At 37.2% G+C, this 15,897-nt stretch overlaps 1 protein-coding gene across 10 annotated transcripts in view; it reads left to right on the forward strand.

Annotated features, from left to right (window-relative positions):
• The window catches only part of UTRN (utrophin), a 497,949-nt gene that overhangs the window by 229,741 nt on the left and 252,311 nt on the right, over nucleotides 1–15,897 (forward strand). For all 10 annotated transcript variants that reach the window (XM_072826596.1, XM_072826601.1, XM_072826576.1 and 7 more), the window contains 4 exons: nucleotides 2,100–2,235; nucleotides 4,192–4,341; nucleotides 7,481–7,556; nucleotides 15,457–15,671. In XM_072826596.1, the coding sequence (XP_072682697.1) occupies nucleotides 2,100–2,235; nucleotides 4,192–4,341; nucleotides 7,481–7,556; nucleotides 15,457–15,671 (577 nt within the window). The remainder of the gene's footprint in view (nucleotides 1–2,099; nucleotides 2,236–4,191; nucleotides 4,342–7,480; nucleotides 7,557–15,456; nucleotides 15,672–15,897) is intronic.

The following is a 15,897-nucleotide window of genomic DNA, read 5'->3' on the forward strand; positions in this document are numbered from 1 at the left end:
TAAATTCATTTCAGGTTGTAACTTATCTTAAATTGGGGCCACCTTGCAATTTTAAGAGCTTGTATATGTACTGTTATCAGAATCATTGAGGAATAACACAGTGTAATTTGTTTTTATATTGAGTGCTTGTAGTTAAATATTTGCACAGTTCATCAACGTATGCTGTTATTCCTTAATGAGCAATTGTTATCTCCTGTTTGAACATAAATTTATAACTTGTTTTTACTCTTAGGGATAACATTTAAAATAGATTATATTTTGCTGGTTTGCAGATGAAAATTTTGTGTGACTCAAGTATATCTTCTTGAAATTACTTGATGTTAGTTTTTTTCATAGATATATTTTCAAAATACTGTTAGTCATGATCACACAACATTGGAAATATAAATGCCAGCCTTTTTTTTTAATACAAGGTTTAAGGGGATCCCTGGGTGGCTCAGCAATTTAGCGCCTGCCTTTGACCCAGGGCGCGATCCCGGAGTCCCGGGATCGAGTCCCACGTCGGGCTCCCGGCATGGAGCCTGCTTCTCCCTCCTCCTGTGTCTCTGCCTCTCTTTTTCTCTCTATGTCTATCATAAGTAAATAAATAAATCTTTAAAAAAATAAATAAATACAAGGTTTATAATAGTGTTTGGGTGCTTACAAAGTTGTTACATTAACTAGTCTTCGATATAGAGGGTAAATTACCTGTTTTGGTATTGTCAGTGTATAACAATTAGTACCATTGCTTTCTTGCTTGATTGATTTTATCTTGAAGTAATGTTCCCTCTTGAAGGATACTTAAAAATGTAAACTTGTAATTTTTTAGTGATTTTCTTTAGTTTTTAACATTAAAATACTCTTCTTCAAGTATTACTCTCTGTTAAATATACAAATATTTCTTTAGCATTCGATTATATTTATATATTGCATCATGTGTTAGGTATTTTGTGATTAAAAAGTCATAGCCATAAAAAATGTAAATTTTTATTCAGGTTGACACAATGCAATTAATTAAAAAATTGCACTCAATTTTTAAACCAGCAGCTAATAGCCACAACTATAAAAATGATGATACCACCACCAAGCTGTAAATAGCTTGCAAACCCTCTCTGAAAAATATATAATCTTGTTCATCTTATGAGTTCTAGTCATATTCTCATCTTCTGACAGATGGTTTATATACTTATAAATGTTATTCTTATAACATTTAAAAGATCTAATTAAGGCAGTTCCTTTTTTATATTCATATGACTATTTGTTTCCTTATATCCTTTAAAACTTTTGCTTTGTTTCTTCTAGATCTCTTTTTATAACTTGGTGCTATATTCAAATATAATACTTATTTTAACGAGCTAACAAAATTTCCATTTTTTCTTAGACTTTCCTAATACTTGTAAAAATTTTCCATTCTCAGTATCTTGCCTTGTTCTTATTCTTTTCTTCCTATGAATAAAGTAGAGTAATGGTTGCCACCTAATGTGAATAATATGTCATATAATGATGACTTTTTATCTTCATGCACTACTCAAAGAAAATTAGGTTTTTCCTTTTTTTTTGGAGATAAAGACATTTTCTTTCTTCTTCTTCTTTTTTTTTTTAACCATCCATTATGTTGTACAATGGTCTGTAGCTTAAAATCTTTGGTATTGGGACTCCTGGGTGGCTCAGCGGTTGAGCATCTGCCTTGGGCTCAGGGCGTGATCCAGGAGTCCGGAAACGAGCCCACATTGGGCTCCCTGCAGGGAGCCTACTTCTCCCTCTGCCTATGTCTCCGCCTCTCTTTTTTTGTGTCTCTCATGAATTAATAAATAAAATCTTTTAAAAAAATCTTTGGTATTAAATTTCTGCAGAATTTTTCATAATGGGAGAAGATAATGCATAGTTTCAGTGTTTTTTAATTTAATGAAGGTAGAATTTTTATTCTCATATTACCAAATAATCTTTAGTATTGCAGCAAGTATACATTACTATTAACACTCACTTAAAATATATATTAAAGATAATTATTGAGAATTTTTATGTGTGGTGTATTTAGTCAGGATATCCAAAGCAAATATATAATGTTCTTCCTAGTTGGATAATTTTTGTCAATGTTTTTCGATAATATATTCTTTTAGGCTAAAAGGAGAAAATAAGCAGGTGATGGAATATAGAAGAAGACTAGGTGAGATTATGTGTTGGTTAACAGAGGCCGAGAATGCCATGCAAAAGAGATCAGCCGCTGAGCTGGAAGAAAACTTTCAAGAACTGACAGTAAGTGGTTTATTTGTTTCCGTATTTGCCAGTGTTTTTTGGTGCATGAACACTCACACCAAAAATAAGATATTGCATGACTGAAGAAGAAAATGGGAAGAAGCTTTGCACTATGTGGTAAATGTGGTGAACTTTCATGAGGAATTTTTTTTTAAGAGCTGATATAATTTTGTTCTTGCAGAGGCAAGGTTTCACACACAGAAAAGTGGTAAATCATGTATCCTCAGTATTAGATCAAATATTTTTAGGATATTTTAAAGAGAGTTTGTTTTAGAATATAATAGTATTGTGAAGTATAGTTCTTTCCTTTTAGATTGAGAAAATAATTACTTGATTACTCACTATAAAATTGAGTTTTACAAGAAAACTCAAAGTGACTTGAGAGCAACTCATCTCAGCGTACTTCAGGCTTACCATGATGGTTTTATGAATCAAATATCCTTTGTTGATCCACAACCAACAGGAATTGTTTATAGTTGTATATGTATACAATATATAAAAATACATAATTATGGATATATGTAAATGCATTAAAATACATTTTTATATCTATAAATTTCATAATTTTTGTGTTAAGAATTAAAACTTATTGCAGAACAATAAGACTTATGTGCTCACATTTTTACTAAAAAAAAGAAATTGTGTATGAGTGTTGATACATGTGCTGAAGGCACATGTGCATGCATTAAAGTATGCCTGAAAGGATACTCACTAATTTGATTAAAGATTTTAAGGAGGATGATTGAGGCATTTTGGGAAAGAAACTTTGCATAATGATGAAAAATACATGGCAAACGATGACTAAGAGTTCTTTTCAAAATGTGACAAATATCTAACAAACTTGTTCCTTTTTTTTCTTTTTTTCAAAGACTCTATGTATTTATTCATGAGAGACACAGAGAGAGAGGCAGAGACACAGGCAGAGGAAGAAGCAGGCTCCATGCAGGGAGCCTGATGTGGGACTCGATCCTGGGACTCCAGGATCATGCCCTGGGCCAAAGGCAGGCACTAAACCGCTGAGCCACCCAGGGATCACACTTGTTCCTATTTTATCTAAAAATTTCAATAGTTTTCTTGGAACATTCCATTTTGTAAACAATTTGGGGACAGTCACAAAGAGTGGGGCAGTATATTAGGGTAGGTAAAGAGAAGGTAGAGATGGATGCATAAAATGTTCCTGGTGCTTCTTTTTTTGCCTTTGATTAGAATACACATTATTTTCATTATCTAAGGACAGTATGTTAAAGTATCAAAGAAAGTATGATATGATATGACCCTGTTTAAGAGATGGGGGTCGAGGAGGGACCAGAACACAACTTCATACAAATGCATCCTGAAAGTGTGTGTTCATTCCTGGATCAGTTACAGTTTGTTAACATAAGTTTAGGCTTCTTACAAATTTATTTTCCAAGAGAAGTTAAAGACAATAGAAGACATTCATAAAAATATTTTAAAGAGAGGTTTTTTTTAAAAAAAATATTTTATTTATTTAAGAGATAACAAGCAGGGGGAGCAGCAGAGGGAGATGGAGAAGCAGACTCCCCTTGGAGCAGGGAGCCCCAGATGTGGGGAGCTCAAATGTGGGGAGTCTCAGACGCAGGGAGCCCTAGACACGGGGCTCCATACCAGGATCGCAGGATCATGACCTGAGCTGAAGGCAGATGCTTAACTGACTGTGCTACCCAGGCAGTCCTTCCCAAAGAGATTTTTTTTAAAATTTTTATTTATTTATGATAGTCACACACAGAGAGAGAGAGAGAGGCAGAGACATAGGCGGAGGGAGAAGCAGGCTCCATGCACCGGGAGCCCGACATGGGATTTGATCCCCGGTCTCCAGGATCGAGCCCTGGGCCAAAGGCAGGCACTAAACCGCTGCGCTACCCAGAGATCCCCCCCAAAGAGATTTCTGATATAGTTCTTGACCTTATAACCACAACTCTATTCTGACTCTTTTAGGACTTAACCCAGGAGATGGATGTACAAGCTGAAAAACTCAAATGGCTGAATAGAACTGAATTGGAAATGCTTTCAGATAAAAGTCTGAGTTTACATGAAAGAGAAAAAATTTCAGAAAGCTTAAGAATTGTAAATTCAACATGGAATAAGGTGTGCATTAAGGATTACTGTGATGACTCTCTCATCGTTATTGATTTTGTTGTCAAAGGAGTGAGATCATGTAACTTTTGCTTTTAAGTGTATCCAAATTTGGGCACGTTTACTAATGCTTTTTAGTTTGTGATTATTATTTTTTCATCTGTCATAGAAACTTATATTCTCAGAGAATACTTTTTATTTTAAGTGGGATATTTTGGTCTGGGGTTTTTATATTATATACTATATTACATAAAGAATATATTTTAGAATGAGGCAATAAAATGCCAAATAAAATTATAAAGTTGTAAATTAAGAGCATTAAAATAATTCTCTGATGTTGCACATGACTTTTTACCTATGTAGGTTTATTTTTATTGATTTTATTCATTTAATTATTTTTATTTTTAATGATTTATTCATTTATTCATTGATTTACTAGGTTCCAGGTAGAATGTAATAGCATGTGCTACGAATATGACTAATACAAGATCCTTTTCCTCAATCCATTATTATTATTATTATTATTATTATTATTTGCAGTTAAGACAATCACAAGCAGATAAAGTAATAGATTTCTATTTCTTTTGCGCTGGTACACACCATCTCAGAGTGTGAGGTCTGTCTGAAATACTGAATGGATATGTCTCTGTCCCTGGTTTGGTAGATGCCTTATTAGTCATTTTTCCCCCTTCTTGATCCTCTTGAAATGATAGCCATCATCCTGTATCTAATGATGCAGATGCTTTAGTGATCTAGACTCTCTAATTGAGAATTACTGCCTTGATGATTCACTATTACTGATGACTCAGATGTGTATATCTCTGGCCTTGACCTGTCTCCAAACTCTAGATTTGCATGTACAGTGGCCTGTTCAGCATGCCCGCTTGGATGCGTAATAGGCATCTCAAACATACAAAATTGAGTTCCTGTCCTCCACCTCTTCCTTGTGCTTTACTGTACTTCTCCCATCTCAGTTGTTGATAATTACTCATTATTCTTTGGCCAAAACCTTTAGAGTCAATCTAATGTGAGTTATATCTCAATTTTAAAAAACTCCAAAGCTTGGAGTCACCATTGTCAGCTTCTTCTTCAAAATACATATCAACTTTAATGGATGATTTGATGAATGGCTACATGGCTAGATACATGATAAAACAAATATAGTGAAATTCTAACAACTGTCAATGTTGGGTGGTACAACTGGTATTCTCTGTATATTTTTTTCATTTTTTTTTTTTAGGTTTGTGGAATTTCAGAAGTTTGACTGCTTTTCGCTAACATCATTGCCACTAACTTGTTTTTAAGCTGCCATCATCTCTTGTCTTGATTACTGCCATGGCTTTCTCACTGGTCCCTGCTTCCTCCTTGGCTCTTTGTCGAAGTAGCCAAAATATTTGTTAAAACTTAATTCAATCCAAGTAACTCCTCTGAGCAAAGCCCACTAAGTGTTTTCCATCTCACTCAGAATAAAGGCCAAAGTCCTTAATGTGACTTATTAGGCCCCTGATGTTCTGGCTTCCTGTTTTCTCCCTAACTTCGTATTCTCTTCTCTCTGCCTTACGCTCCTGTCCAGACATGTTGGCTCTCTGTCAAACATGCCAGACTCAGCTTGTGCGTATTCAGTCAGAGCACACATCTATTTTTAACATAAAGAATGACAGTGAACATTGTGTAGAATAGGGCACCCTGGTTAATTTGGGGGCACTGTGTTAGACAAAGCCAGAACTACCTTTATCATAGGATTCCATGTAGAATTTACTCTACTTAGGTAAATTATGACTGTTCAAGGTCAGACAATGCTTATTGTGCAGAAAATTTTGATACATGCCTGTTGGAAAAGACTAACCTAAGGTATTTCATTCATGCATGCATTTATTCATTCAGTAGTTTTTGATGGGACTCTTGCTTTATGCCAGGCACCATTTTTAAGAATTAAGAATACAGCAAAGAGTATGACACTGCTTCTAACCCAAAGAGTTTATTGTGGATGAGACAAGTAGGCAAGCAGTTATAACATAGAGATATCCATAGGGACATAAAGATAGAGCACTTACCTGGCTTTGGGTGGTAATCATGGAAGATTTTCTGAAGGAGATCATATCCATGTTAGTTTATAGAGAATGAATGAGTATGGGTCAGATGAATAATGGGGGAAGGGGCATGGCAGGGAGGAGAAGCAGCAAGTGAAAGGGTCTAGAGGAGACAGAGAATGAGCATGGTGCATTTGGGTCTTGGAAGTAGCTTAGTGTGAAGTGGATGGACAAGAGATGCTTGTAGAGACCAGATCCTAATGGCCTCAACATGCATCACAAGGAAATTGAGCTCCACCTTGAGAACAGTTTACCACCTGGAGAGCAGTGGGCAGCTACTGATGGGTTTCAATCAGAAGAAGGTTACATTTTGAAAGATCACTATAGCTGTACAGTAGAGTGGATGGAGCGATCCTAAGATAGATAGCCTTAGGACATCAGGATATGAGGTAACTCCTCTGAACAAAGGCCACTATCCAGATCAGGAAAACTGATCTGAAATGGTCAATTAGAGTCATTAGACTGCCTTGTGAAGGGGGTTATCAGGAAAATGGATGATGAATTCAGTATTGGACATGTCTGAATATCCAGTTGACAAATGAGCTGGACTAAAAGATGTATTTTTTGGAGTCTTCAGCCTCTTAAGACTCCATATGATAAATGAAACCATTAGAAACCAGGACACAGAGAAAGCCAGGGTCAAGGGTAAGAAGACCAAAAATCCTACCCTGTAGAATGTCAGTATTTAATGGATGGGCAGAGGAGAATGAGCTGGTGAAGGATGCTTAGAAGATCCATCAGAGAGGTAAGCATAAAGACAGGATTGCAGAATATTAACAGTATCCCAAGGAGGGGGAGGGATAGCATTAAATATTCCAAAGGGCTCGGCCAACTGAGGACTGGATGGCACTCTTCACAGTAAAGTCAGTGGCGGCGGGTGGTAGGGGAGAGGAGGGTGCTCTGGGAAGACTGCAGTGGATATGAAGGTGGAGACAGAAGCTCAGGCGTTGAGGGGGAAGAAAAGCAGCAGAACTATCACTTAGAATAACACTTCCTCTTTCAAAAATATAATCATCTTTATTTATATAGTATTCTTCTTTTTGTTTGGCCTGATGCTGTAGATATGCAGAGAAGTGCCTAGCACATTGAAGGAACACATCCAGGAACCCTGTTCTGTGTCTCAGACAAGAATTGCTGGTAAGATACAGTTTATTTCTTAACCAAAAAGTTTTTTTTATAAGCATAACAAAATTTTATGATTATAAGTATCATATGTGAGTTAGAAAAACTTATTTAAAAACACAATGCCATTGTGATTTATTATTCTACTTTTCAGTTATTTGAAAATAATTTTTTTTTTTTGAACACAAGACAGGGATCCCTGGGTGGCTCAGTGGTTTAGCGCCTGCCTTTGGCCCAGGGCGCGATCCTGGAGACCCGGGATCGAATCCCACGTCGGGCTCCCGGTGCATGGAGCCTGCTTCTCCCTCTGCCTGTGTCTCTGCCTCTCTCTCTCTTTCTCTCTTTCTCTGTGTGACTATCATAAAAAAAAAAAACACACACACACACACACAAGACATATGTCACTGCCCGGTGTGTGCAAGGCATTCCTTTCCATGGCACCTAAGACTTCTCACCCTTCCTGGGCCTCCTTTGCAGAGGCCGCTGAAGGCAATGGGAAAGTCAGATGCGGGATTGAGGAAGATCTTCTGGGGACCTGCAGTTTCTCAGGACATTGGCTATAATCTGCTATGTTAACGTGTTCTGGTGTTGTGTTAATTAGACACTGATCATGACTGAAAACAAAAAGTTTAGATGGATATCCTTGGAACCAGATGGGAGATGGGGATTTAGAAGAGTTCTCCATCCCAGGGAAGGTATTTACTGACAAATGATGATGACTAAGATTGGGAGAAAGAAGAGTTTTCTCACTTTTTCATTTCCATATCTCTTTGTCTGGAATAGAGGGCAGGCTACTGAGCCAGTAGCCACTGTGGTCACTGCTTATCACTGCCTTGTGGGCTCTCAAGACCTCCTTGCCCTGCTCTTCTTCTGTTGAGTTACCAGGCAAACCCCCAAGTGTGATGAACCCTAATTTTCCACTTTCTCTGTGCCAGCTGATTCTCTCCCTCCTCCTCTTCCTCTCCTTCCCCTCCCCTCCTTTTCCTCCTTCTTCCCTCTGCTTTGCCTCACTCTTCCCTGTCCTCCACCCACCATCCTTGCCCTCCTTTTCCCTCTTCCTTCCCCTTTCCCTTTTCCCTCCCCTTCCTCCTTCTGTTTCTCATTAGGATTCTGAAAAAGTGGTGAGTGACAAGATTTTTAAAAAAAAAACTTTTTTGAGAGCAGCCCAGTGGCGCAGCAGTTTAGCGCCGCCTGCAGCCCAGGGCATGATCCTGGAGACCTGGGATCGAGTCCCACGTCGGGCTCCCTGCATGGAGCCTGCTTCTCCCTCTGCCTGTGTCTCTGCCTCTCTCTCTCTCTGTGTCGCTCATGAATAAATAAATAAAATCTTAAAAAAAAAACTTTTTTGAGGTTGCAAGCTTGGTAAGGGCCAAGTTAGTGTTCTGTTTTACTTATATTTCTTAGTACCTTGCACAAAAAAAATACCTGGGGCCTGATTGGTTGGTTGATTATATTAAAACTATTTGAATTAACATGTGGGCACTGTTGCCTTGCAAACACAGCTCCATTCTATACCTACAGGGAACAGACTTGATGCATTTTATGAAAGAGCAATAGGTTATCGTACCTTTTTAAACATCATTGTGACAAAGTAACAGAGAATATTTTAATACACATTTAGAAATATAGAAAAGCTAACAGCAGAACTATACCTTCCAGTAGGTTAAATCGTAATGAATAAGATATTCATCCCTGGGACAGGTAAGAGACCTGAAACTTATTTCAGTATGTCCTTCTCCTCCTACACAGTGTTCTAATTCAATTTATTCTTCTTTTTATTGTGTTAGAAAAAGAAAACCATTTTTTAAAAGATTATTTATTTATTCATTCATTCATTCATTCATTCATTTATTCATTCATGAGAGTCACAGAGATAAAGAGAGGCAGAGACACAGGCAGAGGGAGAAGCAGACTCCATGTAGAGAGCCCAACATGGGACTCGATCCCGGATCTCCAGGATCACGCCCTGGGCTGAAGGTGGCGCTAAACTGCTAAGCCATCAGGGCTGCCCTAAAATTAACCATTTTTTAAGTGAACAATCCAGTGATACTTAGTACATTCACAGTATTGTGCACTTCAAACCTCTGTCTAGTTCTAAAATATTTCCATTATTCCAAAGTAAAACCTCTTACTCATTTAGCACTTTCTTCCCATTCCACTCTACCCCCATTTTGTGGTGACCACCAACCTGTGTTCTGTCTCCATGGACCACCTAGTCTGGATATTTCTCATACAGTGTTTCTTTCACTTGGCATATTGTTTTTGAGGTTGATCCAGACGAACTTCTTGCTAACCATCCTCGAATGGATGCTCAGCACTGGTAGACAATCCTACTGCACTTTTTTCCGAGTGCTCCTTGTTCCCATCTCTCAACTAATGACCTCTTTTCGTTTTTAAAAGATAAAATACTTTTTGTCCAACAAGATCTTATTTTTCCCATCAGAGAATCCCTATAAGTAGGTTTACCTACATCTGTTCTCACAAACTATGCGTACTTCCTTCCTATGCCATGGAAGAATGATCTCCCTTTCTTTCTAAGATCATCTCCTCCACTTGTGCTTTGGATTACAGCTTTTCTTGATTTTTTACTTACCCTCCTTCTCTCCTCCCTACTGGATCATTCTCACTGGCATATATTTGATGCATGCAGCTCTCATCTGTGCATTTTAACTGATGTATAATGTTCCACCGCACAGATCCACAGCGGTCCTCAGAGCTCTCTCTTCTAGTATGCTTACCAGTTCCATGGCATTAGCCATGTTTTAACTTTAGAGGGTTCAGCCAGTTCTTAGGCCAATACATTTGAAGTCACCCTTGACACTTCTCTGTGTTTAACATCTAATCCATCAGCAAATTGTTAGTCCCTTGTCTCATCCCAGCCACTTCTATGGTCTTGAACACCATCTGTTTCATCTGTGTTTCTGGAATAGTCTCTCACTGTCCTGATTCTACTCTTGCCTTACCAGTCTTCCGTAGTCTATTCTGATAGCAGCTAAGTCACGCTTTATAAACATACATTTTATTGTGTCACTCCTGGCTCACCACAATCTTGCTGTCTCTTTCGTCATCCATAGTGAGTGCTAAAGTCTTACTGTGGGCCAGAAGACTATGATTTGCCTGCTGTCCCATAGCTCTAATTTCATTTCTTATCACTTTTCCCTTTGTTTATTCTACTTCAAATGCATTGGTCTACTTGCTATTTCTAACATGCTGAGGATGTTTCCATTTATGGCTTCTGTGCTTGCTGTTTATTCTTTCTTCTTCAGATGTCCTTTCAGATCTCTACATGTTCTACACACTCCCCTTCATTCAGTTCTCTCCTCAAATGTCACCTTAGATAGGCCTTTCCTGACCTTGCCCACCATATCTCAAATATATCCTGTCTCTCTCCATCTTGGATTGCTTTTACTACATATCCTCTGTCCATTTACCCCACCAGAATGCAGGCTCCATGAGGGTGGGCTCTTCGTCTTGCATACTCCCATACCTGCAGCATCTAGAAGAGTAACTTGTACACAGTAGGCCCCCTACTAGATTTTTGAAGGCTTGAAACAATGAATGTTTAGGTTGTTTTGGGTTTTTTAAACTATAAAGAAAGTTACAGTGAAGATTGGACAGACTGTTATGTGAGGTATTCTTTAGGGTATATAGTAGTAGAATTGCTGGATCATAGAATATGGATAACTTCTACTTGACTAGATACTGTCTAGACCCTTTGTTCCAGTTCACACTTCCACCAGCTGTGGGAGGGCTCTCATTGCTCTACATGTTATCAGAACTTAAACATTGTGTTCTCAGGACCCCTTTATACTTTTAAACATTATTGAGGACCCTCAAAGAGCTTTCCTTGTGTGAGTTATGTTTATAAAGATTTACCTAATTAAAAAACAAATTTGAAGAATTATGTATTAATTTGTTTAAAACAGCAATATCCATTTATTGTTAGTAAAAATAATATTTTTTATAAATATAATGTTAGAAATGAGTTTTTTCAAGACAAAAACAAATTTAATTAGAAAAGTGGCATTGCTTTACATATTTGAAAATCTTTTAGTGTCTGGGAAATTAGAGGACACCTGGATTCTCATTTCCACTTCTGCATTTAGTTTGTTACGATATCACATGTCATGTAGCCTTGAGTAAAAAAAATACTCAAAACCACAATGAAATACCACCTCACGCTGGTCAGAATGGCTAAAATTAACAACACAAGAAACAACAGATGTTGGCAAGGATGTGAAGAAAGGGGAACTCTCTTGCATTGTTGGTGGGAATGTAAGCTGGTGCAGCTACTCTGGAAAACAGTATGTGGGTTCCTCAAAGAGTTGAAAATAGAGCTACCCTGCAACCCAGCAATTGCACTACTAGGTATTTACACCAAAGATACAAATGGAGTGATCCGAAGGGGCACCTGCACCTCAATGTTTATAGCAGCAATGTTCACAATAGCCAAACTACACACAAAGGCCAGATATCTATCAACAGAGAAATGGATAAAGAAGATATGTAATATAACTCAGACATCAAAAAAAAAAAAAGAAATATTGCCATTTGGAACAACATGGATGGAAAAAAGAGGGTACTATGCTAAGTGAAATAATCGGTAAAAGACAATTATATGATCTCATTCATATGTGGAATTTAAGAAACAAGCAAGATCATAGGGGAAGGAAGGGAAGAATAAAACAAGACAAAATCAGAGAGAAACAAACCATAAAAGACTCCTAGGCATAGGAAACAAACTGAGGGTTGCTACAGGGGAAGGGGTAAGAGGATGGGATAACTGGGTGATGGACATTAAGGAGGGCACATAATGTAATAAGCCCTGGGTATTATAAGACTGATGAATCACTGAACTCTACCTCTGAAACTAGTAATACACTCTATGTTAATTGAATTTAAATTAAGAGAATGATTAAAAAAAAGAATGAGCATGAAAATGTAAATCACTCATTATGATAATCATAATTTGGGCATCCACAGCCCTTGGAAGGATTTCTGGGTACTTAGAGCTTCCTAGATCCTACTTTGAGAGCCTGTGACCTATAGAGATAGGGCATTTCATTTCAATTAGCATTTTCTCAGATACTTGTGTGATTGAGCCCTTTTTCCATGTTTATTTCTTTCTTGTTTCCTCTTTCATGGATTGCCCATTGATATTTTTGGAGTTTAAAAAATTATTTTGATTTCAAATTCTTTGTTTAGAGTGTACATTGCAAATACCTTCTTCCTTAGTCTATGGCTTCTAACATTTTTGTTAATGTTGACATTTTCAGAATTCTTTAACATTAATGGTCTATTAATAGCTTCCCCTTTATGAGAGTTTTTAGAGCATTTTTAATACTTTCAACTCATATTCTTTTTTAAATTAATTAATTTATTTTTATTTTTATTTTTTTAAAGATTTTATTTATTTATTCATGAGAGACACACACACACACACACACACAGAGAGAGAGAGAGAGAGAGAGAGAGAGGCAGAGACACAGGCAGAGGGAGAAGCAGGCTTCACGCAGGGAGCCCGATATGGGACTTGAGCCCAGGTTCCCGGGATCACACCCTGGGCCGAAGGCGGCACTAAACCGCTGAGCCACCAGGGCTGCCCAAGATTCTTTTTTAAATATTCTCAACTAACAGTTGTACAGTTTTAGTTTTCATATTCAGGTCCTTAATCCATCAAGAACTAATTCTCTCAGGGTATATATGAGGTCAAATTCCATACCATCGTCTTCCTGCTCCAGCTTTGGGTGTCCACGCTTGCCAGTATCATTTATTGACCAGTAAATTTCTCCTTATTGATCTTTAATGCAATCTGTGCCAAGGTCAGATTTCTCTGCCACCTATGGACTGTGGCTCTTATCTTCCAGTAGTCTCTTTGAATGTCTGGGTCCATAAAACAGTGAGTTAATCATTCGTTATTAGCTAAGTGATACAACTAAATATCGGATAGGGCATAACCCTCCAACTGTTTTGGCTGTTTGTGGTCCTTTTCTATATTGATTTGTTTTTTGTTTTTTCTCTTTTCTCTTTCTCTTTTTTTTTTCTATATTGATTTGAAAATCAGACTTTGAATATATGATTTTGTCAAGTTACACACAAACTAGCTGGGATTTTTATTAGAATTGCACTTATTTTACAGATTGACTATATTTTTGGAAAATTATTTGTCTCACTTAATATACCATATGCTAAAGTGGATTCCAGATAGATCTAATAATTAATTTGATGCTCTCATTTCAAAGCTAAAGAAAAGCAATAACCAAACTTCCATTCTTAAAAACAAAACAAGACAAACCAGAGAAAAAACAAAAAGTAGAAAAAATATTTATCTCATCTTTAGAAAAGACAAGAGTCTAACTTAAAAAGTTCTAGGAAAACATTCCCTCAAGACAAATTTGTGGGTTTGATCACTGCGTTTGTTATCATCTATATGTTAAAAAGAAAAAAAAATTTAAATCCTAAAGTAGAAATGTTATTTTCAGCAATGGCAAAGGCTCATCTTTCCTGTAAAAAGAATTCATCCCAACTGATAAGAACACAGTTATAAATTATACCATATTTAGTTAATAAACATAAAAATATTTGTGTTCATTGACAATCAAAAAAAAACAATAAATGAAGACAATGGTGAAAGATGTGTTTATCCACGGAACTAGAATATTGTCCATGTGGATGTAGGAATTTCATCTGTTCCACACACTGCTGCTGGAAGTCTAAATGTTCGATTGTTAAGGAAAACAATTTGTCAATAAGTATTAGATACATAAAACTTTTTCATTTTCTGATCTAGTAATTCTACTTTGGGAATTTATACCAAGATGATAATCAAAAATGTGCAAAATATGTAAGATAATCCTTGCACATTCTTTTTGAAGTAGAATTTCAGAATCACTTTAAAGTAGCTGCAGTGCAGGATAGGGGTTAGCTAAAAGTTAGTATATATGTAGATTATAACAGAAGTATTCACAATGATTTTGGAGCTGGGGCCCAGAGGTGCAGGGGCACCTGGCTCTGGCTCAGGAGGCTCCCAAACAGATGAGTTCAGCCACTGGCCGCTGAAAAAATCCAAAAGCAGAGGAAACCAGTGGTGGTAAAATAAGAAACAAACTTATTTCAGTAAGGCCAACATCAGGAAGACAGTGGACTAGTGTCTCAAAGACTGTCCCCAAGGTGCTGAAAATCTTTCCAGATTTATTTTAGGAAAATGTGGGACAAAGGTCGGTGGGTTACCTGCAGGTGGGTGGTGAAGGTCAAGTTAGTGAATGCCCTGTCATCAAGCGGGTGGGGTCTTGCTGGGTCAGGGTGGTTGTTATTGCTTGAGAGGTTTGTTTCAGGTGCTATCAGGGGATGCTTTGCCCTCAGGGTCTTTTGCCTGAGTTTAGCGTACACTGGAAAGCAGAACTTAATTAGAAAATTTGAGGTTGAAATGGAGGTAGTTGAAGCCCCCTTTCAATTTTATTAAGAATGACCCATACTCATATTATAAAAGTTAATTAGAAAAGAATAGAAAGTAAGAATAAATTGACATTATAATTAAGTCAAGCATCTTAAAATAAAAGCGCGGTCCTCATTTTCCTATGATTGATTTATTTTTTATTTTATTTATTTTATTTTCTCATGGTGTCAGTGTTCGTTACTTCTGAGTTTTCCTGCCCTGGAATCTTGTGGGATGATTTAATTGATTTAATTGGCTTTATGGCTACCATGGATATGTAGATACTACAGGAAATGCCATTGTCATTTTAGTATGAAGAAATAAAAACTTTCTACAATTTTTTTTAACTTAAACTGCATTTCATTTAAATACACACACACACACACACACACACACACACACACATCACCCCTAGGCCACCACAATCAGAGTAATATCCTGTTGATGTATTAATACTTTGCCATGTTTTCTAAATTTCAGCTCATCCTGGTGTCCAAAAGGTGGTGCTAGTATCATCTGCGTCAGATATTCCTGTTCAGTCTCCCTGTACTTCGGAAATTTCAATTCCTGCTGATCTGGATAAAACGATCACAGAGCTAGCTGACTGGCTGGTCCTGATCGACCAGATGTTGAAGTCCAACATTGTCACTGTCGGGGATATAGAAGAGATCAATAAGACAGTTTCCCGAATGAAAGTAAGTACATAGCGTAGAGACTTGTCAGGGAAATACCACAACACAGAAACAGACAAGATCTGTTTGGATCTCCTTTGTTTGTCCTAAACTCTGGGACAATGAGCTTTAAAAAACTCTTTATCTGTCAAAGAGCCATGCTATGTTTGGTTAGTTCCGAAGAATAAAGCTTTTCTTGCCTTTCTAGTCTTTTCGTGAAATGAAGTTTACCCACTTGAAGTAGAGATTC

This window comes from Canis lupus, chromosome 1, assembly GCF_048164855.1.
Source record: "Canis lupus baileyi chromosome 1, mCanLup2.hap1, whole genome shotgun sequence".
Classification (NCBI taxonomy): domain Eukaryota; kingdom Metazoa; phylum Chordata; class Mammalia; order Carnivora; family Canidae; genus Canis; species Canis lupus.